Here is a 25,982-nt window from a genome sequence, read left to right as displayed (position 1 = left end):
TTTTTTATTTTAGAAGTGACATTTCTTAGAAACCATAATTCATTAAGTTTTTATTAAGTATAAATTTTAGATGCCCTTTATTGCTGTATTATAAATTATGATGAAGGTATATTTTAGTCATAGTAAGTTAGAAAACTAACTCAACTTGTAAGATTATTTGTAATTATTTACAAAATATGCATAAGGAATATTATGATAGTTTTTAAAGATTGTTCTAATCTCTCCTGTAAAGTCCTCTGTACTGTTGTTAGATATGTCTTGAAAATTAGTTTTTGAGTTTTGTTGCTTTAATATATTTTATAGGTGCTGGAAAGACAACACTTCTGAACTACATTTTGACAGAACAACATAATAGAAAAATAGCAGTTATTTTAAATGAATTTGGAGAGGGTAAGTAAAGTTCAGTAACTGTCATGTTGCAATAATACTTGGGACCCTTTATTCTACTGGTGAAAATTAGATTGGATGGTATTATAATATGAGGCCACTATGAATAGTTTCAGAAAATTAGGATTACTTTTTATTAAGCTACCCTGGTGTATGCAGTGTAGTGGGAGCTAGCCTGGAGTATGCAGTGTAGTGGGAGCTAGCCTGGAGTGTGCAGTGTAGTGGGAGCTAGCCTGGAGTGTGCAGTGTAGTGGCAAAGGCAACAAGAGAGACTGTGGCCCAGCCAGGCAAGAATCAACTCCCAAAAGTTTGACCTTCACATACAGTCTGCCCACATCAAAAACAAGCCCTTCTCTCATACATAGTAAGTAAAATACATCTAAAGAGACTGACTGATTGTGGTGCAAGGTTTGCTGTATACTAAGGAAGTTTTTTTCTCTTTTTCTTTCTGAACTATGCTTTTAGCCTTTAATAATTGGACGATTCTAATAGTCCTTTTCCAGCTTTTTATTAATAGGTAGTTCATTATACCCTGGTTTTATTTATTATTTCTTACTGTTTTTCTTCATTTTGTATAGTTTTTATGGTTTTGCCTTTTGCAACATCCTCAGTCCTTTTTAATGTTTTATATAGCCTAGTATCATGTGATTGGTGAAATGCAAGTTATTGATTCACACACCTGTCAGTTGTTGATCTGCACACTATCTCCTCATCCTCCAGGGCTGTTGCTATTATTAATTCCAGGAATATATTAAGAGTAGTGGTGAGAGGACGCATCCCTGTAATATTCCTATGATTATCTTAGACTGATCACTTAGTTCTCCATAGACGTTGACTAATGCAAAGATACCTTTATAAGCATTTTCTAGTATTCTTATGGTTTTCTCTGGGTACCCATAGAACCTCATTGTTTCCCAAAGTCCTTTCCACCAAATGCTGTCGAATGCCTTCCTGAAGTCAATATAACAGACATAAGTCTTTTGTGAATTCTTTGTATTTTTCTGCCAATTGCCTCAAAGTGAAGATCTGATCACTTGTGCTCCTGTCAGCTCTGAATCTGCGTGTTACATTTCACCGATGATACAGAACTACTTGCTAAAAGTCCAAATGATCTGCAGGCCCTGGTAAATAAAGTGGTGGGCGTAAGTGAAAACCTTGGTATGAAAGTAAACATGGAGAAGACTGAGATACAGCACATGGGAAGGACGCACAGGATTTTAACACTGTAATAAAGAATCAGAACCTCAAGCCAACAGTCAACTTTGTCTGTCTGGGAGGAAACCTCAGCTCAGAGGAGGGAACCATTTCAGACATCAAGAAGTGGATAACGATAGTGAGGGTTACATTCTAGGTACTAGGAAAGGTTTGGTCAGCAAGAGACATAACAATAACAACAAAATTGCAAGTAATGAGACACTTGTCTTGAGCTGCCTTCTTTACGTCTCTGAAACCTGGACAATAAAATGCTCCTCAGACTGAATGTGCTTGAGATAGCATGTCTCAGGAGGATTCTAGGAGACCCATGAAGAGACAGGCTGTGCAAAGAGGACATTAAGAAACAGCATCTCCATCTACAGAAGGAAGTAAACTACAGAATACGACAGTGGTGCTTGAGAGACTTTGGACCTTGTTATGAGAATGAGTGATGACGGCAGATACCCGAAGATAGCACTGCTTGGAGGACTGCACGGGATAAGGCAAAGAGGAAGACCCCCAAAACGCTGGATGGACAGCATAAAGGAAGACTGTGGAACCTTGGGTATGACAATAGCACAAGCATCTAGGACTACCCAGGTTAGGAACAACTGGAGAACTGCCATAAACGGGCTGCCCATGCATGGTTAAGCATTGCTGGGGCTTAATGAGTTTTGATGATGAATTATGTGAAACTATCATCACCCAACTAAAATATGAACAGAAAATACATAAATGTAAAAGGAAAATCTTTTTTTTCTATTTAAAACTTTTCTGTGGCATTGGTAACATGAATAATAAAAACCCAGAGAAAGATATTGGGGTTCAAGTGGAAGATAAGAAAAGCAAAATAGCCAGGCACTAGAGAAGTCTTACCTCTACCAAGGCTGGGTGACTGCAGGCTGAGCCCTGAGCTCTGTTTCCTTCCGTTTTATATTCCCTTCTAGTGCTGGGATTAAAGTCGTGTGATTCCCTAGTACTGAGATTAAAGGTGTGAGCCTCCACCACCTGAATCTATTTCTGCAATGATCCTGTGTAGCCCAGGGTGTCCTTGAACTCACAGAGATCCATCTGCCTCTGTCTCCCAAATCATGGTATTAAAAGTGTGTGACACTACTGCCTGTCCTCTAGTGGCTTTGTTTTGCCCTCTGATCTTCAGGCAAGCTTTATTTATTAAAACATACATAAAATATCACTACAGGTACATTGTAAAACATCTAAACCTATTCTTTTGATAAACATCCCATTTTTTATTTTTACTTATTTCCCAGGTAAACCTTACTAAGATACTTTTTATTTGAATAAAAGTTAATTTTAGATGACTTTTTAAATGGCTTAAAAGCCTTTGTTAGAATGAAATAGGGTTTTATTTTTTTTATTTTTTTTAAATATTTATTATGTATACAATATTCTGACTGTGTGTATACCTGCAGGCCAGAAGAGGGCACCAGACCCCATTACAGATGGTTGTGAGCCACCATGTGGTTGCTGGGAATTGAACTCAGGACCTTTGGAAGAGCAGGCAGTGCTCTTAACCTCTGAACCATCTCTCCAGCCCCCTGAAATAGGGTTTTAAACTATGTTTAGAAGCAACCTTATAACAGAAACCATCAATTTAGTGAAGAATTAAAAGAAAAACCTCATAAGAGGTTGAAGAATTTACAAAACCCAGTATTTAAAAAGCCTGTCTGTATATTTAGAAAGTTTACAATGGATGAGAAGAAAAATGCCTTCACAGTAGCTCCTCTAGTAAATGGAATCAGACAAATAAGGGTCCGAAGGAGGAAGGTGATGTGTTTATTAATTTTGGATTTGTCTTCTTAGAAACTTAAATTATTTAATATTTTATAAATATTTTATGTGTATAAGTGTTTTGCCTGCATGTATGTTTATACACCACATGAATGCCTCGTGACTGGAGAAGAGGGTGTTAGATACCTTGGAACTGGAATTATAGCCAGTTGTGAGCTGCCATGTGGGTGCTGAGAATCAACTCTATCTAGGTCCTCTGCAAGAGCAGCAAGTATTTTTAAGCTTTGAGCCATCTCTTCAGCCCTATTCATTACATTTTTAAAAATTATTTGTGTGTGTGTGTGTGTGTGTGTGTGTGTGCATTGTATGCAGGCCCTTTGGAGGCTAGAAATGGAGTTAGAGGTAGTCGTCAACTGTCCCATGTGCAGTGTGAGTGCTAGAACTGAACTGCAGTGCTATGCTAGAGCAGCAAATGCTTTTAACCACTAGCCAATCTGTTCAGCCTTTGTTATTTACATTTTTGAGATAAAGTCTCATTGTGTAGCCCAGGCTGATCTGTAAATTCCTTTGGAGCCCAGATGTGTTTTAAAATCCAGATCCTTCAGCCTCAGGCTCCCAAGTGTTGGGATTATAGGTGTATACCATGCCTGGCTTTATTTAAGGCTTACAGGAAAAGTTAAAGTCATCTAGAGTACAATAATTTAAATGTTTACTGAATTAAATATTGACTTTAGGTTTACTTTTTATTGTTCAAAAGAAGAGAGATTCTGGTTTACATCACAGAAGAATCATCAATATACTACTTCTTGAAACTTTTAATCTGTTAATAGAATTTGAAGTTTTATTGATTGATTTAGAGTTATAAAAGAATACATATTCTAAGCTATAGTTTCTTCATTGGAATGTTCTCTTGTTTCTGAACATCCTTCTGTTTTTTCTTGGCTAGCGAACGTAATCTAAAGACTGCCTGTTCCTGTTTCTAGGGAGTGCAGTAGAGAAATCCTTATCCATCAGTCAAGGTGGAGAACTCTATGAAGAGTGGCTGGAACTTAGAAACGGTTGTCTCTGCTGTTCAGTGAAGTAAGGAGTGGGTTTACTGTGTGCTTGTTGGCTGGTTTAAGATGTCTGTTGATTTTATTTCCAGCTTTGATTTTCCTGTGTAATTTAACTGAATTTACTTACATAGCTTGTACCATTGTATTTTTGGGTAGAATATATATTTTTTAGGTTGTGCTTTCTTTAAGTATTTCTTGCTGTTATTTTCTATTTGTTTTGTTGTTCTTATTCTTTCATTGAATTTTTAAAAATTATTTTCAGTGTCTTATTTCACATGTAGAAAAAGATTATTCTGAATTTAATATGTCATTAGTCTTATTTCCAAGTATTCAACCTCTTTTTTTTCTTTTAAAAAATTTATGTATGCTGGTGTACTATATTCATGCATGGTGCCCACAGAGTCCAGTGAGGGTACTGAATGCCTGAAACGAGAGTGACAGACAGTTGTGAGCCACTATATGGGTACTGTGAATTGAACTCTGTTCTTCTGGAAGATCAACAATTGTTCTTACCCACTGAGCCATTTCTCCCAACTCCTAAGTATTCAGTCTCTTTAAACTAAAAAATAAATGACTGTCATAAAAGAGAATAACCATGGGCTGGGAAATGTCTGTGGATAAAGTGCTTCCTTCACAAGCTTGAGGACCCAAGTACTGACATGGAAAGCCAGGCAGGGCAGTGTGAGCTTGTAATCCCAATGCTTGGTAGGCAGGGAGACTGGTAGATTCTTGGAGCTTCCTGGCTGGGCAGTCTAGGTGAGAGACCCTGTCAGAAAAAAATAAGGTGGGAAGTCATTGAGAAAGACACCAACATGTCCTCTACATGTACACATGTGCATATACACATCACACATGCCTACACATACAAATACATAAGAAAGAGGGAAGAATCAGCCAAGCCTGGTGATACAGATTTGTAAACCTAGCTACTTGAGAGGCTAATGCAGGAGGATCCCAAATTCAAGGCCTACCTGGGCTACCAAGTGAGTCAAATCTAGCCTGGGCAAATTAATGACATCCTATCTCAAAATAAAAAGTAAAAAGAGGATTGGGAATGTAACTCATTAGTAGCATGCTTGCTTAGCATATATGTGGCTCTGTGTTCAGATCCGAGTATTAACACACAAACACACAGAAACAGGGAAAGAACCTTATGTTAAATTGTTAAGTGGTTAGGTTACTCCTTAAGTTTCCATGGGCAGTGTCTTTTTAGTTTCCTAAGCTACCATTGGTCCTAGAAGAGTTCCTGACATAAAACAGCAACTTGGATAAATTATCTAATAAAATAAGCTCTTTGATAAATCATCATAATTACTACATGTGCTTCTGATTTTTCTATATCATAGTGAATTGAGTTTCTCCTGAGTTATTTACAATTGTAGATGTTTGACACCGAGTCACAATTTTCTGGAAAGAGGAAGTAGTTATAAATATTTTCTTAACCAAAATCACCACGTTCAATATTTACCCTAGCTTTTGGTATTAAGAATAAAAACAGGTAATAAAAGCCTGTAATCCCAGCATTTGGGAGGTGGAAGAGGAAGATTGACAGTTCCAGGTCAGGCTGAACTGTATAATGAGAGGTTTTTTTGTTTTGTTTTGTTTTTTAAGGAAATTACACTATACCCTAATTCAGACTAGAGTTAAAAAGTTTGCGGCAACAGTGTTCCTTTAATTTCATATTGAACTACTCTAGATGATAAATTTCATCATTATTTATACTGGTTTCCTTTTGTAAATCTGTGAATTAAATATTGACTTTTGTTAGATAACATTTTCTTTGCTTTTAGTTTTAATAAAAAATTAACACATATATCATATCTGCTGTATTTGCACTTGTTTTCTTCTTGTCATTCTTAAATATTGGACATTTTATTAGAAGCTTAGGAAGGAGTTAAATTTGTGTGTACCTGAAAATATTTTTGTGTTGTGTTGTGACTATTTAAAATGTTCAGGTAGTCAGTTATTACTATATTTTTTGTATTCTCAGGGACAATGGCCTTAGAGCTATAGAGAATCTGATGCAGAAAAAGGGGAAATTTGATTACATACTCTTAGAGACCACTGGACTAGCAGATCCTGGTAAGAAATTATATTATTAGTAACCAGCATATAGTTCTTTGATACCTTAGAGAGATAGTTAAAATGAGATTCAGATTTTATGTTTTGTATATGTTTATGTGGTGCTATCCATGTATGTATGCATATTCAAATGTGAATGGGCTTTTTACCTTAGGTACTGATGATGCAGAGTCTCTCAGTGAGCAAAGAGCTGAGCTTGTCACTTTTGCTGGTTTGGCTATCCAGCTTGTTTCAGAAATTCCCTATCTTCAGTCTCTTTATTTACTTCCCTATGATAGAGTTGCAGGTGGGCCATGCAACCCAGCTTCTGTGTGGACGTTTTGGGTCTAGCACTTGACCAGCAAGTGCTTTACCTGTTGAGTCATTTCAGCAGCGCTAACACTTTACTCTGTATTTAATTTTTGCCATTGTTCAGAGGAAGAGAAATTGTAGCTTGTGTCACATAAGAATTGTCAGTGTACTTCTTGAGATGGTTAAGCTGTTAATAGAATTTAAAATTATGTTAATTGTCTTAGAGTTATTGGTAGGAATAACTAAAGATTTTTTTATAAAGATTTATTTTTATGTGTATCTATGTGTGTGTGTTTATATGAGTATGTGCCATATGTGTATAGGTACCCAAGGAAGCCAGAAGTGGGTGTTGGATTCCCTGGAACTGGAGTTACAGGTGACTGTGAACTACCTGACATGGGTGCTCTTGAGATTGGGTAGGATATCATTGGTCATTAAGATTAGGCTCCAGGGGTTGGAAAGATGGCTTGGCAATTAAGAGCACTAGTTGTTCTTCCAGAGGACCCAGGTTCAGTCCCAGAGCTCACCGGATAGCTCATAACCATCTGTAACTCCAGTTTTAGGGGATTCAGTGCCCTCTTCTAGCCAACTTTCCCTCCAAAGCATGTATGTGGTTCATATATGCATGTAAAACCCTCATATACATAAAAAGTTTTAAAAATAATTAAACCCCTAATGTTTGTACAATACATCAAAAGTCACTGATGTCAGGCCCCAAACAGATGTGATCTGATAATAATGTGGGAATTTGTTTTTATTTTCAGTTATTTTTTTCCTACACTTTATTTAAGGACATTTCCACTTTTTATTATTGTGAATATTATTTCTGTCATATTATTGTCATATTATACTAATGAGACCAATTTTCTTCATAATAAATTTTATTCTTTTAGCTAGTCTAATTTTCTTTTTAAAATTATATTGATTTGTTTATATATTTTTGATTGCAAGGAAAGGGGCTTGAGGGGGTGAGAGAGGGAGAGCAAATGAATAAATGAGAATGAATATGAAGGTGTATGCTGTGGCATGTGTGGAGTTCAGAGGACAGTCTGCAGGAGTCAGCTCTTCTCTCCACCATGTTGGTCAGTTCTCTCTTCACCATATGGGTCCTGGGACTGGAACACAAGTCCCAGGCATGGCAGTGTGCAGTAGGGTGCACCCTTGCCTGCTGAGCCATCTCTCTGGCTTCTAGTTTTCTGTTTTTGAGTACCTTGCGCATGTTAGGTGCTCTACCACTAAGCTATACCCTTAATTGTTCTGATTTATTTTTTGCAGCTATGTTTACTCTGATAATCTTATGCTTTCCTTATGTCAATAATCCTCCTCATACTCGTTTCTTATCTCTTCCTCACTATTGTAAATTAATTTATTGGCCAGACAATGGTGCTATTAAATTGATTCTAAATATAGTGATACAAGGCCTCAGATTATTATTCTGCTCTTTTGTCTTCAGGCTTGTTTTTGTATTGTATTGTTTTCAGATTTTTTGCTATAAAGAGCTACTTCAAATTTTATTTGTTTTATTAAATTGTTTCCTTGCAGAATGAATCCTTTGCAATTTGTCATGCTAGTAAGTTACTCTTTTTTTCCTCTTCCTGACATTTATCTGTATTTCTTTTCCTCTGCTGAAATCACATGTGTACTTTTGTGTCTGGTATGGGAAGGTCGGAGGACTATCTTTTACCTTTGTAAAAAATTGATGAGGAATTCCTTTTAATATCTTCACTATCTTACCCCCTCCCCAAATTTTTGAGCCCCAATTTGAAAGCTGAGTATTACTGGGACACGTGAAGAGGGAAGCTAATGGAAATGGGTGACCAGGCAGACTGATGAGATAAAGTGGCCATTAGCTTCTGGCCTCAAATATCCAGTATGGCTGTCTTGGGTTTGTTCCACTCACCTAATAGTACATAGTCAATCCTTGCTGCTGTGGGGCATCATTAGACCTCATAGCTCTTCTTCCTTTTGCTCTTAGTCCTACAAAACAACTCCTGACATAGAAGTGACTAACACTTTTTAGTCTTGAAGTATTTGTTGTTATCATTGACATTCCCTCCCTTACTGCTTTCCAGTTAGTCCTACATCTTGTCTTTTGGGAAGATGTTTCTGATTAGTATTAGGATTTTGTAAACTATTCTTCTGCAACCTCTTTTGGAGGTGGGAGTTGAGTTAGGAAAGGCCACAGTAGCTCTGTCTTAGCCAGTGTTCTAGTACTGTGAAGAGGCACCATGATCACAGCAACTCATAAAGGAAAACAATTAGCTAGGGCTTGCTCACAGCCTCACGGGTTTAGTCCATTATCCTCATTACAGGAAGCATGGCAACACATAGGCAGACTTGGTAGCTGAGAATTCTGCATCTGCGGTCAGCAGGAAGAGAGCAACGCTGAGCCTGGCTTGAGCATTTGAAACCCTGAAGCCCATCCTTAGTGACATAACTTCCTCCAACAAGGCCACACCTCCTAATTGTTGTCAAGTAGCACCACTTCCCTAATGAAAAAGCATTCAAATATGTGAGCCCATAGGGCTCCATTCCTATTCAAACCATTACATTCACATAGAACTTTGTTTCTAACTTTGACTATTACACTTCTAAATTTTTGGTTAGGGAGCTGATCTTGTTTTTTGGTTGTTCTGATATAATTTTGATACTTGCAAGAAAATTTCTTGTTTTATCAGGTTTTAAGGAAAGATTCTGTAATATAGTTCAGAATTTCTCAGCCTTTACACAAATGATGTTTTGGATGGCCAGTTATCTTCTGTGAGGAATACTATCCTGAGCATTGTAGATTGTTTAACAGCATCCCTAGTTCTGCCTACCAGTAGCATATTCCTAGAAGCAACTTAAATTATCTCCGGACGTCGCCTAATATTCTTTGGGGAGAAGAATTGCCTACTCCATTCCCTCATCTTTGCTATTCCTAAGCACCTACATCTATAGTTCAGATCATTCTTTTTTGAGCATCCTGTAAGAATTGAATCAGATGCAAATGATGTTTAGAATAAAAGCTGTAGGCCGGGTGATGGTGGCGCACGCCTTTGATCCCAGCACTTGGTAGAGGCAGGCGGTTCTTTGGATCTTTGTGAGTTCAAGGCCAGCCTAGTCTACAAGGGCTAGTTCCAGGACAGGCTCCAAAGCTACAGAGAAACCCTGTCTTGAAAAAAAAAAAAGAATAAAAGCTGTAATACACATTTACAATTCATCCTCATTAGAAGTAAGACATAAAACCATTTATTTGAATAAAATAAAGCCATTTATTTGAATAAAAACCAGTGAGGTTTTAAAGTTATAAAACTGTGATGCTAACATGCCTATGTTTTTGGCTCTAAGTAAAGAAATTAATCATTTTTTGTATCATATTGTTTGGTATCATGAAGCTGTAAATTTACTCTTTTTCACCTTTATTAATTAAAACCATGTTTTTAGCCAAGAAAGTGGAAATAATTTTTATTGGCAATTCAGTTGTTTCTCGCTTAGGAGACTGACACTCTCCAGTTCTTAGCTAAATAATTGTCATGGTAAAGTAATTTTCTTGAAGAGGACAGACATTGATTCTGCTCCTGTTACTCACAAATCCTATTTCAGTCAAATTGGAAAACTATTAAGTTTTTGGGAAAAAAATCAATAGGTATCAGGAAACCATTAGATCTTGTGGCCCTTGCTATGTCTTGCATGAGTAATCACTGTAAACAGCTGACAGGTGTTTCACTGTTGACACAGAGTGATGCTTAGCGGGACCACATCTTGTCAGAGTAGGCAGACAGCTTTGGACAGTGGAATGAGTTCAGTTGTCCTTGTTTGCCCCTATGCTCATTCTTTTAGACAGCACCATCACTAACTGGGACAGCGATGCTTTCCCTTGCTGTCAGTCTCCTTTTCTTGTTTTGTCGCACACTAATCAGAATATGTGGTTTTGTGTTAAACCAGTTCCTGTCAAATACAAATTTTAATTTGTTTCTTAGAAATAATTTTTCTTCAGATGCAAATTTTATGCCCAGTACTAAGTAAATATATGGCAGTGAGTACCACCAAAAAACTTGTAATTTTTCTTGTTCTTTCTCTTCTGTAAAGATTACAAGTGAATTTATTTTGGGCAAGTGATTTTTGGAGTTAATGTGTTTTATTTGTTTTTTTGGGGGGAGGAGTTTATTATTTGTGGACTGTAGGATAATTATATTCAGGAAATAAGAAAAATGTCCAGTGTATACTCAGCTATTGTGTCCAAATTGTTTCACAATATTTATTGGTAAATTATTTTGACATCAATAGAAGCATGTTTGATGAGTGCCCAGATTTTGTAGAAAAAATTTGTTTGTAGAAAAAGGGAGAGGAATGGGGTGACTGCAGGTCTTGAAAAGTCCTGTCACTGTAATTCTCATAAAAAGATTAAACTAAATCATTTGTGTGTGTGTGTGTGTGTGTGTGTGTGTGTGTGTGTGTGTGTGCGTGTGTTTAGCAGCTGATCCTACTGGTTAAAAAAAAAGACTTATAAAATTGTGTTTTGCAATTTGAAGAAATACTTTATTTGATGAATATTATCATATTATGTACTTTCAGGTGCAGTTGCGTCTATGTTTTGGGTTGATGCTGAGTTAGGGAGTGATATTTATCTTGATGGTAAGTTAAAATAATTTATTTTAAAGTAAGATTTATTTTATGGTTGAGCTCATTTTGTTTATATTGCAGTTTTAATTCCTACATCATTGTTCTTTTTAAACTTGTTTATTTTTTGATGAATCAAATTTTTGATCATAGGGATTCTAAAGTTCTAGACAGTGATAAAACTGGATTGTTAGGGATTGCTCTCAACTCTGCCAGGACTTCTACTAAAATTTTCCTTTCAGAATGCTCTGTAGATTGCCCGTGTCCTCTGTTGCCATGACACACTTAGTATAATGCTAGAGCTTTGTAGGTAGTCAGGAAGACAGCAGAAAGGTCATATAACTGCTTTCATTTTTACTTGAAGAGTTCAGAATGCTGTACACATACATACACTACTTAGCTCTTGTCAGTCTATATAAATTTGTAAGCTTGGTACCACTTTCTTATTGTAGCAACTCTAGTCACCTTCCCCTGTTGTTTCTACTTTCTTTATATTTCTTTAAACCAGCCATGTAGACTATCGGGTAAGAATCATAGAAGATAGGTTTATGCCGGGCGGTGGTGGCGCACGCCTTTAATCCCAGCACTCGGGAGGCAGAGGCAGGCGGATCTCTGTGAGTTCGAGGCCAGCCTGGTATACAAGAGCTAGTTCCAGGACAGGCTCTAAAAAAGCTGCAGAGAAACCCTGTCTCGAAAAGCCAAAAAAAGAAAAAAGAAAAAAAAAAAAAAAGAAGATAGGTTTATTAGGAATGTAGCTTGTTGAATTTCATAAATATTATCACATTCTCCTATTATATTTTTAAAAACGATTTGACATATGTTCAGAAATTGCTGAACTAGTTGATCTTTTGAGAATTTAGGTACTAGCAGAGTTTAGGAATATAGTGTCTTAAGATGTCTCAGATTCTTTAAATAGTAATTTAAATATTTAGAAAAGCCCCTTTTTGATTGTGAAAATAAAAATAACCTGTCTCTTGTATAACTAGTCTTATTTCTCTATGATTATGGAATGTGTCTTAGTTTGGACTTTAAACTTTTAAATACCAAAGAAGTTTTATTTTATTGTTGACTTAAATTTTTATTTTCTAGTTTCTTAGAAACAGAGATCATTATATATTTGAAACATATTTGCATATTCCTGAGATTGAGTTAATTTGCCACATTGGTAAGAGAAATAATACTTTATTGAATGGTATTTGTGAACTGAAGGTGTTTTAATTTTCCTTCTCAAGTATGGTAACTTTAAAGAGTGACTACCATGTTATTTCTTTGTAGGTATCATAACTGTTGTAGATTCAAAATATGGATTGAAAGTAAGTTGAGCAAATATAACTTGCTAATTGTCAAATGTAGGAATGGAGGGGTTAGTTGTATTTTCTGTTTCTGTTAAACTTATCTTAAGAAAAACCTTTTTCAAAATAATAATTCAAGTAACTTATACACTTTGTGTGTGTGTATATTATATGGTTTTAAACTTAGTATTTATTTTAGTCTTGTTTCATGTTGTGATAAAAATTATAGTTACTATAATATTTTATAATAAGGTTATAGAGTCAGGATAAACTTTGTATATGTATTACTTCTCACTAGAATCCATTCCTACTATTAGCTTTTCTTTTTTATAGAAAAAATCAGCTTAATAAAATATATGAGTTCTTAGTTTTTGTTAACTATTTGCAAACACAAACTATAATTAGTTTTCTAAACAAACTACTGATTTATTTAATTTTGAAGAAATAAAAATTAGTATATAATAAGAAGAGATTTTTTTTTTAAATATTTATTTTATTATGTACACAATGTTCTGTTTGTGTGGATGCCTGCAGGCCAGAAGAAGGCGCCAGACCTCATTACAGATGGTTGTGAGCCATCATGTGGTTGCTGGGAATTGAACTCAGGACCTCTGGAAGAGCAGACAATGCTCTTAACCACTGAGCCATCTCTCCAGCCCCAAGAAGAGATTTTTCATTAAATGATACTCTTCTCTGAATGCTTTTGCTAGCTGCTGATGTGTTTAAGTATATTTTTATATATAAATTTATATATATAAATACACTCAAATGCTTAAAAGCTTATTGCTGCATAAGATGATATAGCACGACCAATTTTCAAGTGAACTGAGGAAAATTTTAAAGAAATAGAAATGTTGCAAAAGGCATTGGAGAATAAGCTTACCTCTGTCCTAGCACCAACCCCCCACCCCCACACCTATCTGAGCATATGGATTGGGAACAAAGTAGTAATTTCATGGAGGTTGGGTATGGTGGCGCCCACCATTTGTCTCAGAACTTGGGAGGTAGAGACAAGTTGATGTCAGTGAGCTGAGGACAGCATGATCTACATAGTGAGTTCCAGGCATCCAGTGCTACATAGTGAGAACCTGTTTCAGAAACACACAGTTTCTTGGGAGTTAAAAATCATTTAAACATTAGTTGAGTATTTTACCCGTTGATGTATCTAAACTTCATTTTTATGTTCTTTCTTCGAATTCCTCAACGAAATTATGTTGTGGGAAAATTTATCAGGTCTGTCCAAAAGTCTACTTTACTGGCCCTTCATACCCCCAACTCTCAGTACTCTAATTTGAGACATTTGAATCCTGTTCTAGAGTTACAATTTAAACTTATGAATAGAATAGGACTCAAAGAAAAATTGAGTTAATATTGAGAAATATTAGTTTTATTCAGAAAGATTCTAGTGTGTGTGTGTGTGTGTGTGTGTGTGTGTGTGTGTGTGTGTTTGAAGGCCCTACTGTTTGGCCTATGCAGTCTTGAACTTAGTATGTAACCCAGGCTGCCCTCAAACTCATAATCTTTCTTCTACATCTCCTGAATGCTGGGATTATAGCTGTGGGTCACCAACCTCAGTGGGTTTCTTAAAGAAAAGTTGTAATTTGTTAAAAAAAAAAATTAAGCATAGATTTAACTATAGGCATTCAGATATAGAATTAGAGGGAGGGAGGAAAAGAGAGAGAAGCAGACTGATTTAGGAAAAGGACAGTATGTACCCTTGTGTGGGTATGGGCTTTTCAATAGAAAAAAATATATAATGGCTATTTTCAAATTATATTTCAAGAAAATGTGAATGAAGATAGTAAAAATCAAAAACTCACTAGAAAATTTAAAGTCCTCATTTTGAAAATTTTTTATAGGCATGTTTGAATTAATTTCCTCTTTAAGTTGATTCACAAATTTGGAATACATAAGATAGCAGCTAGGACATTTTATTTGCTTTTTTTTGTATAGATTTAACATGCTTTACTCAAAGTCAAACTTTAGTGTTTTATGTTTATAGAAATAATTTTATATATCTAGTTGTATATAGAGAGGAATTAAATAGAATCTTTACTGGCATGATAAAGACCCCCTAAACAAAGCAATGTTCTGAATAATGCAAACACAGTATATGTTTAACCCCTTGCCACCTTGATAAAACCTCTTAAATTATTAAATCAATATACCTACACAAAACTGACATACTGTCAGGATAATGGAAACTTTAGATTTTCCAAGTCAGATGTCAGATAAATAACTTTGCCTTTATATAAAGAATTTGCCAACTTGTCCAATTCCTCTGGTTGCAAAGCTTGACCTCAGTAGCTGCTTGTGATTCAGAGAATTCTGAGGCAGTACAAGTAATGACAGTTGGATAATGGGCAGCAATTTAAGGGTGTCATGCTTCACAGAGCCAGCCCATCACAAGTACAGCTGAGAAATGGTACCCTGTGGCCAGCCAGCCAAATTGAAACTGAAGTGGTAATTGATATCATAGGCTATCACTCTAATGGGATTGTCACCCATTGATCTGAAATATTCATTTTTTAATCATGGGCAAAGAATTGGACAACTTAAAATGACAGCTCTCTGTTTTCAAGGCTTGACATCTAGGTACTGACATTGCTCTTTTCAGTTCTACAGATGTGACAGCATTTAATGCTATAGAATCAATGAATGAAGTTTACATGGAAAAGGTCAACTAATAGATTTCTTTCTGAGTCTTCTGTTGTATTGCACAAGCTATTGAAACTATCCAGTCAGAAATCAGTTTGGCTTGGAAAAGTCCAGAAAAATAAATAGACTGACATTATGTGATAATTTTTTCCAAAGCTGAGACCACATTAGATCTCTAACCAGTCCTTGTTAAAAAGAAAAAAAGAAAAGAAAAAAAGTGCTGTTATTTCTCTCCCTTTTCTTTGTCTGATGTCTGACATCTTTGACATTGGATTTGTTTCTGCTGTGGTCAGCTCAGTTCTTTCTTAATGAATTTTTAGACCATTTTGATTTATTTTCTTTGTTTGCTCCTGCTTTTTTATTTCTGCGGGAAAGAACTTCTGTAGCTCAAGTTGTGACTATGGTAGTAATTTATTTGAATAATTTTTTTGTCCCCAAACTTTATTGAGCCATAAACCACAAATAAACATTGTATAGATTTAAGGTATACAATTTGCTACCCTAATCTGTCAGTGTATATCTTCTAAGAACATTGTGAAACAGTCAGATACTAATCTTGTACATCAGCTTACATAGTTTTTGCTAGCATATAGGGTTAGATTACTTGGGAAATTTCTGTTGTTCCATCATTTAGTCCAAATTTTAGTTACCATGCTGTAATTAGCTTTCCAGAATAAATTTCCAGAACTTACTTCTCCTGAGAAGCTAGAACTTGTGTCCATTGTCCACCATCTCACCTCCTTATTTTGTTTGCTGTGGTAGGCCACATGGGGAGTTTGAATGATTATTCTTTGAATATTTTGGTTTGTTGGGTTCATTAGTACTAAAATTATTATTGCCTTTTTTGAAATATAAACAAAAGCTGCAGTCTCTAGCAGAGATGAGGAATCCTTTGGAGATAGGTGCATTTATTTTTTACTTTCATAAAACTTTTCATTGGAAAGGATCATCTAGATGGAAATATATGATTTTTGACTGCTTAGTGGAAAGAGATATGTTGTGGAACATTTTTCAAATAACAGAATTTATGTGTCTATGTCAACAAATGGGAGTGTTAACTATGAATTTGTAGACTGTTTCAGGGCCTGATGATAGCTTTATTCTCTAGATGCAGAGTATATCATGCTAAGTAGGTTTGTTGACAGTAAAAAGCCATGGGTAATTATGAAAACATGAATATTGGTCTTTTGGCATTGAGTAATTATTGATACAGTAAACTCAGTTCTGTAAACTCTAACTGGGGAATGAATATGTGATTGAATTTATAAAATTATATTAAAAAATGAGATAACTATGTCACTGTCATGACTTTGGTTATGATCTTTAGAAGAAAAAAGGATTGCCTCTTAACAAAGTCTATTAAATAATCATCAGTGTATCTTAAGTTCTAAGCTGTAATAGTGACTTCCCCGTGAATTGTGAAACTAGCCTGGCAAAATGTGATGTAATTTGTACATAATTCCGTATATACTCTTATGTAATTATTAAACATCATTCTATGTGAGACTGGTTGTACATGGCATAAAAGCTTTTGAAAAAAGATTTTAAATTGTGTTTACTTCTATCAAGTATGCTTTTAATTAAAAATAGTCTGGTGGTGGTATGCTGTGATGATGAGGACATTAGATTTAAGTTCTTATATATGTAAAATGAAAATACTTGCTTCTCATGTCATGATATTTAAATGAGTTAAAATGTTTTTAGAGTGAAATAATTTGGTTTTGGTTGTGAGCCTAGCCTTTAACAGCTAAACCATCTCTCGAGCCCAAAGTTAAATACTTTATCCAATTTGATTAGAATGTAAAATGTTAATATCTAGTTGTCTGTAATCCTCAGTAGCCAGCTTTTTGTTATGATAGGAAGTCTCTGTTGAGAGGTAAGGTGATAAGGTTGAAAACATGAATTTTCAGAAGACAACCCCCTGGGAACCCTTATAGTAGAGATGACTTCAGGATATAAATAGTGTTGAGAGAGGGGCTGCTTTCTGGAGGTGAAAAGTACCTTGGTTTTCTAAGTCGTTATAGTAACTAACTAGGTAAGTCTTTCTCCATTTATGTTTAGTAGTGGAACTTAAAGTCTCATTAAGACAAAAAAGATAGCTTTAAAGTAAAATCCTTTTTTTGAGTTGACATTAGATTTCTGCATTGCATTATAGTAATTGTTTTAAAATTTTGTTTGTTTTGTTCAGCATTTAGCTGAAGAAAAACCTGATGGCCTTGTCAATGAAGCTACTAGGTATTCATATTTAAAGCTTATATTGATTACTAACCAGCTAGAAGGAAGACAATCAGTAACATAAAAACAAAACCAAAACAACAGAAAAAAAATTAAAAATATCAAGATAATTAAGGCAAACATTTTTTCTTCCTCTCACACATCATTGCTGTCTACCAGTCATGGACTCATAACCAGCATTTTATTTAAGCCGTTTATATTGTGGGATAAAGTAAATGGTGGGCACAGGACTTAGTTGATTTTGATGAACTTGGAAGATTTTTTATTTTCTTATTTTTTGGTTTTTCAAGACAGGGTTTCTCTGTAGCTTTGGAGCCTGTCCTGGAACTAGCTCTTGTAGACCAGGCTGGCCTCGAACTTACAGAGATCCGCCTGCCTCTGCCTCCCGAGTGCTGGGATTAAAGGCATGTGCCACCACTGCCCAGCTTGAATTGAGAAGATTTTTAACATTTATTATAAGCATTTTATTCTCATGCCAATTCTTTGAAATTGAAGATAGTAAGTCGCTTCCTTGGAAACTCCCTACTTCCTCACTGTACTTAATACAGAGGAACAAATATGGAAATACTTTTGACTTGGCCACTAAAACAATTTTTAAGTATTTCTATGTCCTTAATTGTTTTGTCTGTAGACTTACAAGTATTTAAATTAGTTTACCTACCCCAAGCATATTTTCACTAATGAGATGAAGGTTTTGTAACCAAATATGCTGCTGGGCTTAAGAGCGAGGCCTTCTGGGATTTTCCACAGATAATCCCAGCACAGGAAATAAAGACTAAGCAAATGATTCCTTGTTATCTTGGAATTTGATAATTGAATTCTTTGGTAACCCTTCCTAAATATTGTGTTTTTTGTAATTGTGATTTAAACTAAAATGAATTTTAATATGATTGTAACTTTTTCCTCACAAAATGGTTATTGTAGAAAATATACATAAGCCAAATAGAAAATATCCGAAAGTTGTGAAGTCCATGAGAAATTAAATAGAAGGTCTCCAATTTAAAGACTGTGACTGTTAGTATTTGAAAATGTGGACATTCTGTCTTTAGTCACATCAGATTACTTAAATAGGATTATGATATACGGTCTGTAGTTATTTTTTTTCAATTTTGCTTGTGATCTTTCATTAGTATTTTTATAACAGACTTAGAAACTAGTAGTTCAGTGATTAGAATTTCCTGAAGAATTGAGGAAAATAATCTGTTATGTAGCATTTTATCAATTGGAGTCTTTAACTGGGATTTTTTTCTGTCTATTTTACAACAATAATATTCATGGGATGAAGAAGATATTTACACAAGATATTGATATATTTTTTTATATAGTATTATAAAGCAAACTTTTTAATGTTAAGTAAACTTTTTGTCTTTCTTTGAAAATTATGGTAAATTTTACAGTTTTTATCAAATAGGCTATCCTTATTCCCATCATATTAAATAGATAGATATGAATTTTTTGCTTTTCTTTAATACACACACTGCAAACTGAAAATTATTCTTTATTAAAAACTCTGGAGGCTTATCTTTATAGAATCAGTAACAAATAATTTTTGGATGAGCTTACATAGTAATGTATGAAATTCTTCTGTAGAATGAGTAGATTGGGAATAAACTGAGGCCAAGCTAGTTCTTAATTGAAATGTTGTTTCTAAACGTTTTTGTGATTTCTTAAAATTTTTCTTCTGACAATTGTTCTTTGCTGTTTTAGGCAAGTTGCTTTGGCAGACATGATTCTTATCAATAAAACAGACTTGGTTTCAGAAGAGGAGCTCAACAAATTAAGAACAACTATCAGGTACAGTAGACAGCACTTGACTATTGTATTGTAAAAGCCAGAGAAAGAATGATGGAGGAGATAGATTTGTTTACCTAAGTGTGACAGTCTGTACATGTATTGAGATGTCACATGGGACCCCATATTTATGGACAGTTTTTATATGTCAGTTAAAAATAGGGCTAAATGATGGAGCTAGAAAACATCATATTGAGTGAGAAAGTACATTATCATATGTACTCACTCTTAAGTGGTTTTTTTTGTTTTTTGGTTTTTTTTTTTTTTTTTTTTTTTTTTTTTTTGGTTTTTCGAGACAGGGTTTCTCTGCAGCTTTTTTTTTTAGAGCCTGTCCTGGAACTAGCTCTTGTAGACCAGGCTGACCTCGAACTCACAGAGATCCGTCTGCCTCTGCCTCCCGAGTGCTGGGATTAAAGGCGTGCGCCACCACTGCCCGGCTTCATAAGTGGTTTTTAAACATAAAGAAAACCAGCCTACAAATCACAATCCCAGAGAACCTAGACAACAATGAGGACCCTAAGAGAGACATACATGGATCTAATCTACATGGGAAGTAGAAAAAGACAAGATCTCCTGAGTAAATTGGGAGCCTGGGGACCATAGGAGAGGATTGAAGGGGAAGGGAGAGGCAGGGAGGAGAGCAGAGAAAAATGTATAGCTCAATAAAATAAAATTTAAAAAAGACCTAAATCCATTTTTAAAGAACAGTGAAAATTATAAGTATGTTAAATGCCTTCAGATCTAAATTTTAATATATATAAAGTATTTTCACCTTGATTATTGCTCTATAGGACATAAGATAAGATTCAAGGATCATTAAGAAATCACATATATTGTTCTTGACTAATTGACTGTTAAAAATAAATAGTAATGTATGAAACAATGCACCAGCACTTGCAAAGCAAAATTTGGAATTTTTTAGGCTGATATTCTAGGTCTACCAGCTCCCTTTATAAGTTTTCATTTCCTGTCTGTTCTTTGACTCTTTCCTAAGGTCAAGCCTCCTTAACTCCCTAAGACATTTAATTTACTTTTTCATGTGTATGTCTTGCCAGGTATCACCTACTCATAATGTTTTCTCACTTGCCAGTTTCTGAGTCCATCCCCTCCTTTATAATATATAATACTATATATTTTCATCTGTAGAGCCTATTTTCTCTTTTCCTCCCATTCCTTAACAAAGTCTTCCTTGCTCAAATTTTTCACTTCCACTTGAACCCTTCTTGATTTTAATGGTTTCCTTAATTGTTAACTGTGCTTTGTCTTCCAGGTTGCTTTATGTGAACATTGCCTATGTGTATGGCTAATCAAAATAGAATATTATGAATGATACTGTTATTAATAAATAATCTAACAGTCATTTTGCTGGCTATCTTGGAGAGTCCCATTCTTTTTTAAGCCAACGATGGACTTTTCAAATGAGGTAAAGTCCAGGGACTGTATCTTGAATTATTTTGTAAGACCTAAATTAGATACGGTCATATATTTTAATAACCTTCCTTATGTTCACTTTTAGTGACTGTGGAGTTTTTTTTTATAATGGATTGGCACTACCATATTTAAAATCTCTGTTGACCTTACATGTTGACTGTAGTACCACTAGTTAATATAATATATGCTATAAAACTGAATCAAAAATATATAACTCATTAAGAGGTCATTTATAGTGATTATGATTACAAGAGAAAGAAATTCATACTTTTTTCCTCTATTTTTCTCTTATTTTAATAATAATATTCTTAGGTTTTACTATAAGAAGTAATGTTTTCTGTAGAAAGCAGATAATATTGCATAGTGTTTAGGTATATGGAGTTGAAGTCTGCCTTGGTTGCCATCACTGTTCTTATGGGGGTTATTTAAGCTTCTTAAACATCATCTTCAAAACTTGAATAAAACCTGACAAGTTTGCTTTAAGTAGTACCTGAGACCATCTGAAATTGCAGATGAACCATCCCTGACAGTGAGTGCTTCCTGAGCTGCTATTACAATGAAGATTCGTTTCTTTGAAGAGGAGATTGAGACTCTTCTCTTATTAAGTAGTCCAGAAGTGAAACTTACGTCAGAATCACTGTACACAAGAAGGCTTACCCATGAGAACATACTGAACAAGCAGCGCATATTTTGGATATGTGTCTGTACAGAAAAGAGAATTAATGCAATAAAAATGCATAGGTGTTTGCAGTGTTTAAGGGAATTAAAGTATCTTGTGACATACAAAGGAAACCATTTTCCTTTATTTTGGTGTTTTGTGTTTACTGTTTCTCCAGTGTGTATATGTTAAAATTGGCTGTCATGCAAGTTTTGAGTATACAAGAACATTAGGAATCCCTGCTACTTATGAATCATCTTCTTTCTTCCTTTTCATTTTGGTGGTGCTGGGGTCACACCCAGGAGTTGTGCGTGTAGGCAAGCACTGTGCCAAGTTACATGCTATGCAAGGACTGTACACTGAGCCACATCCTTACCCTTTTCCTAAAGTGAAGGACCTTCTGTAACTCACAGTCATAACTAGCCTTCCAGTTGTGTGGTAGGCTTTGAGTAACAAGTTTTCTTAAATGCACAACTAGATTGTGTTAGATTTGTAGTTTGAAGAGAAAGAACCTAAGCCATTAAAAAAATACAAGTTTGTTTTCCATTTTCAGTTTTACTAATTCTGGTTACACTTGTATCTGTTTTCTTTTCTGTTTTAGGAATAATTGATTTTGTATGCTTTTTAAAAAAAGTACCATTTACTTTTTAAACCCTTTCCTTTTGTTTTTTATTTCAGATCAATAAATGGACTGGGAAAAGTTTTAGAAACTCAAAGATCAAGGTACTTTTTAAAGTTATTACTAGGACTGGAGGTATATATCAGTTGTAAGGTTGTTACCTAACATGAATAAGACCCTGGAGTTGACTGTATCACTGCATTAACCATGCATAGTGTACATGCCTATACACTCAGTACTTTGGATGTGTAGGCAGGAGACTAGAAGTTCAAGGTCATCCTTGACTGTGTAGAAAGATCAAGGATAGGCTGAGCTACCTGAAGAGGGAGGAAGAAAAGGAAAAAGATCTATTACTAATACCAACACAAATAACAACCTTTAGTTGTTAAAAGTTGACAAGTAGCTTTATTATAATATAATAAAGACATAGGTGCATTAAAGTAAGACCCAAAAGTTGTCTGGATGCTCTTTACAAATTAGTTTGCCATATTTAGTTAGTACTTTTGCTAAGAACTACAGAGCTATGATAAATAAATCTGGAAAAGCATATTCAGGAATTTTAACTTAAGGCCTTTAAGTAGGTTTTAATACTTTAAAACCTTAGTGTTGCAAAAAACTGCAGTAAGAATACATGGGTTTTTGTAATGTTTAAGTTCTTAATGCATCCCTTTATTTATATCTTCTATAGCTTCTTCTTGTAGTTCTGTTCATAAAAATGTGCATAATCTTCTAAAATAGTTGTACTCTTTTAAAAAAAAACCCTCTGTGAACTGTACTTTTGTAGATTGAACTGTTTTCCATTAACTGCTGTCATGATTTCAGAAAACTTCAGTGTAAGGGTATTTTGTTACGCTAATGTTGGGGACAAGAATGGCTTGGTAGACAGTAGAGTCCTCTGAGACTCACAGCTGGCAGCCTAGTGCCACCCAGCCTGTAGCTGAGAGTCTTCTATTGTCAAATGCTGAAGAAGCCTTAGCTGAGTGGCTTGCTGCAATAGCACAGATTAGAGGTGCTGACAGACTGACAGAAGTGTGATGCAGTAATAGCAGCAGCTGCTCTGAGCATGTATGCAGCTGGAGAATGAATTTGGTATGCATTTGCAGGAGCCACAAATGCCTTTGGTGTGATCCCTCTTCAGGCACTGTGCAAGCAAATGGCTTCCTAGATTTTTCGACTCTACTACAGAAACATGATAATCTAACACAAACTCAGAGCCATTCCTCATATGTCTTCTTCCTATCATAGTCTGTATTTGTTTTCTCCCTGATTTTCTTTCCTTTATAAATGACAGACGTTTCATAACTTTAAGGATCATACTTATCAGTAACTGTGTTTCTGTTGTGACTGCATGTATTCAGTTTGTATTTCCTTTATTTCCACTTCGAGATGATCCATGTTCTAAATAAAGTTCCCTCTTGATTAGCTTATTATGTAATGGTTTCATTCATCATATATTTTTAGAATTTGCTCCCTTATAAGAATATTAGTCATGCAGTGTTTATTATGAGGGTGCAAGTGAAGAAAATCTTTATCTTCTCATTCTTCACGATCTGTTTATTGGCAGTGGATCTGAGACTCTGTCCTTGCTGGGAACACTGGAGTTGAGTTAGAGACCTTTTCCATGAAGATCAGCTGTAAATAGGAGTCTTATTATTGGGTTATGAATCTTACATTAAGTATTTCCCCGAATTTCTTGAGACAGACAACTTGGGCTTCCCAATTTAGAAGCTAGGGAGTTAGTTCTTACAAAATAATTGGAGTGATTTGTTTTGTTTGTTTGTTTGTTTGTTTTAGCATTTAATCCCATTAGTGTTTTGAGGTTGACAAAAGCTAGCAAAAGTGAAAATGCTATAAACATGCATAAGCAAAGGCTCACCTTGACTTTGTGAAAAGGAAGGAAAAATCATGTGTGGTGCTTTCTTACTAGTGTTTAAGCAGATTGGCCAGCAAATACAAGTTCTAATGACTGCGTAGACTTCTGAAGAAGGAGCAGACAGATAGAAGGCATGCATTCTTATTTTTTTCTGTACTTTTTAAAATTTTAGAGATTCAAGTGAATTGAACAGAGAAACTTCAAAATGCAGCTGGTCAATAATAAGTTAACCATTTCAGCTTTCCATTGATTCCAGGCACATTAGGGTGGGTTCAAGAACTAAGCCACAGAGAAGACAAAAGTACTTTTAAGATACTGGGTGGATCAGTCATTTGGGAAAAATTGAGAAGTGAACAAGCAAAAAACAACATCTTAGATATCTTCTTACTATGTCACAATAGAAATATTGACTGCACAGAGTTCTGTAAGAATAAGAAGGCAGAGAAATGACCAGATTTTCTTGATGAAGAGTCAGGAAAACTTGTTTAGGAAAATGATTTGATTAGAGTCTTAAACAGTGAATTGATTTTTTTTCCAGATTGCCTGGAGTACAGGTGATTTTTTTTCCAGGGGTACTGAAGCCTTAATATTTCAGGGATGATATTTTAGAATGACCAGGACACATGGCTGCATGTAGCTAAGAGGAAAGGTGTGTGAGTCTTCCACAAAGACCATGATTGTTATGATACATAGGACTTTTCTCCTGGTGGCAACAAGGAGGCCCTGAAAGATTTAAAAATAAGAGACATGGCTGGGCGGTGGTGGCGCACGCCTTTAATACCAGCACTCGGGAGGCAGAGGCGGGTGGATCTCTGTGAGTTCGAGGCCAGCCTGGTCTACAAGAGCTAGTTCCAGGACAGGCTCCAAAGCCACAGAGAAACCCTGTCTCGAAAAACCAAAAAAAAAAAATAAAATAAAATAAAATAAGAGACACATGAGGGGTGGACTCTCTGTGGTCTGGTCTCTGAAGTTTAGGGCATACAGGAAGATTAGAAAAACTTGGGTGGAGTTGGATGGGTGTGGGCTTAGAAAAGTTAATGAGAACATTTGGAAACTTAGTGCTAGAGTTTAGCTCCTAGCTTTTGGAAATAAGCTGAACCCTTGGAGAGACTCACTGAATTTGGAAAGGTGGCCTTTAGGCACTGTCCCTAAAGTTCTCCCACAGCTTCAGACTGTGTAAGACAATAGAAGAATGAACTTTTGAAGATTTTTTTCCCTTTGATTTATTTTCCTATTTAATTTAAAATGATGATAGTCTTTTGATCTTGCTATTTGAATGTCTGGGAAAATATCTGATGCTTTTATTTTCTGAAGGAAGAAATTAAATGAACACATTTAAAACCATGAAAATTTTTCTAGACATGTTTTAAATGAGTATAGACTTTCTTCTCCAAAGCAGTGCTAGTTTGGGCAAAAGTTCATAAAACTTAAGTGTGGAAGCTTATGCCTTATCCCCTTATACTGACCATTGAAAATTTGCTGAGAGACTCTGATACTTTATTATTATTTTGTTGTTGGTCCTTTCATTCTTAGAAGTAAGTACCTAAAGGATCTGCTATAAAGCAGAATTCTCTAAATGATAGTGTGTTCAAGGACACTGTTGCAGTGGGGCAGTGGTGTATTTCAAAGGTTTTTTTTTTTTAACAACACAGAACTGCATATTCACAGAATTGGCACATACAGACTTTCCTTGAAACTATTTGCTGCAGTGGAGATGATAATCTTGGGTAGTTTTAACCTGTCTTTATAAATATTTGTTTAACTGTTAGTGGAAAAGGAAGTATGTTTAATGCTAGGATTTTGATCCCTTAGTGTAAATTGATACTCAAAATTTTCTTCATTCTCAGAATATTTGCTTCCTTGCCTGATCATTTTCCTGGCTCAGAACATCTAGCATGTCCCATATTTGAAGTATTGATACAGTATATTAATATAGAGTAGTGGTATTTGTTGTTTAATAAGATGGGAATTTTGTTTGTCTATGCCAAGATAAGCTTTCATAACCTTGTCGTGCACTGTCCTGAGTGTGTGGCTGTTTGCTGCTAGTGAACAAGGCCAGGCA

General features: G+C 35.2%; 1 protein-coding gene across 3 annotated transcripts in view; it reads left to right on the top strand.

The window, feature by feature from the left end:
- Positions 1-25,982, top strand: part of LOC119816565 (COBW domain-containing protein 1) — a 45,449-nt gene that overhangs the window by 3,049 nt on the left and 16,418 nt on the right. For 2 of the 3 annotated variants that reach the window (XM_038333317.1, XM_038333331.1), the window contains exons 2-9: positions 304-390; positions 4,317-4,413; positions 6,379-6,470; positions 11,319-11,378; positions 12,639-12,676; positions 17,502-17,548; positions 19,256-19,342; positions 22,107-22,151. In XM_038333317.1, the coding sequence (XP_038189245.1) occupies positions 304-390; positions 4,317-4,413; positions 6,379-6,470; positions 11,319-11,378; positions 12,639-12,676; positions 17,502-17,548; positions 19,256-19,342; positions 22,107-22,151 (553 nt within the window). The remainder of the gene's footprint in view (positions 1-303; positions 391-4,316; positions 4,414-6,378; positions 6,471-11,318; positions 11,379-12,638; positions 12,677-17,501; positions 17,549-19,255; positions 19,343-22,106; positions 22,152-25,982) is intronic. The other variant, XM_038333326.1, reaches the window with a different exon arrangement.

This window comes from Arvicola amphibius, chromosome 1 (assembly GCF_903992535.2).
Source record: "Arvicola amphibius chromosome 1, mArvAmp1.2, whole genome shotgun sequence".
NCBI lineage: Eukaryota > Metazoa > Chordata > Mammalia > Rodentia > Cricetidae > Arvicola > Arvicola amphibius.
Note: the sequence above shows the minus strand (reverse complement) of the source record. Positions and strands in the feature narration are given on the sequence as shown.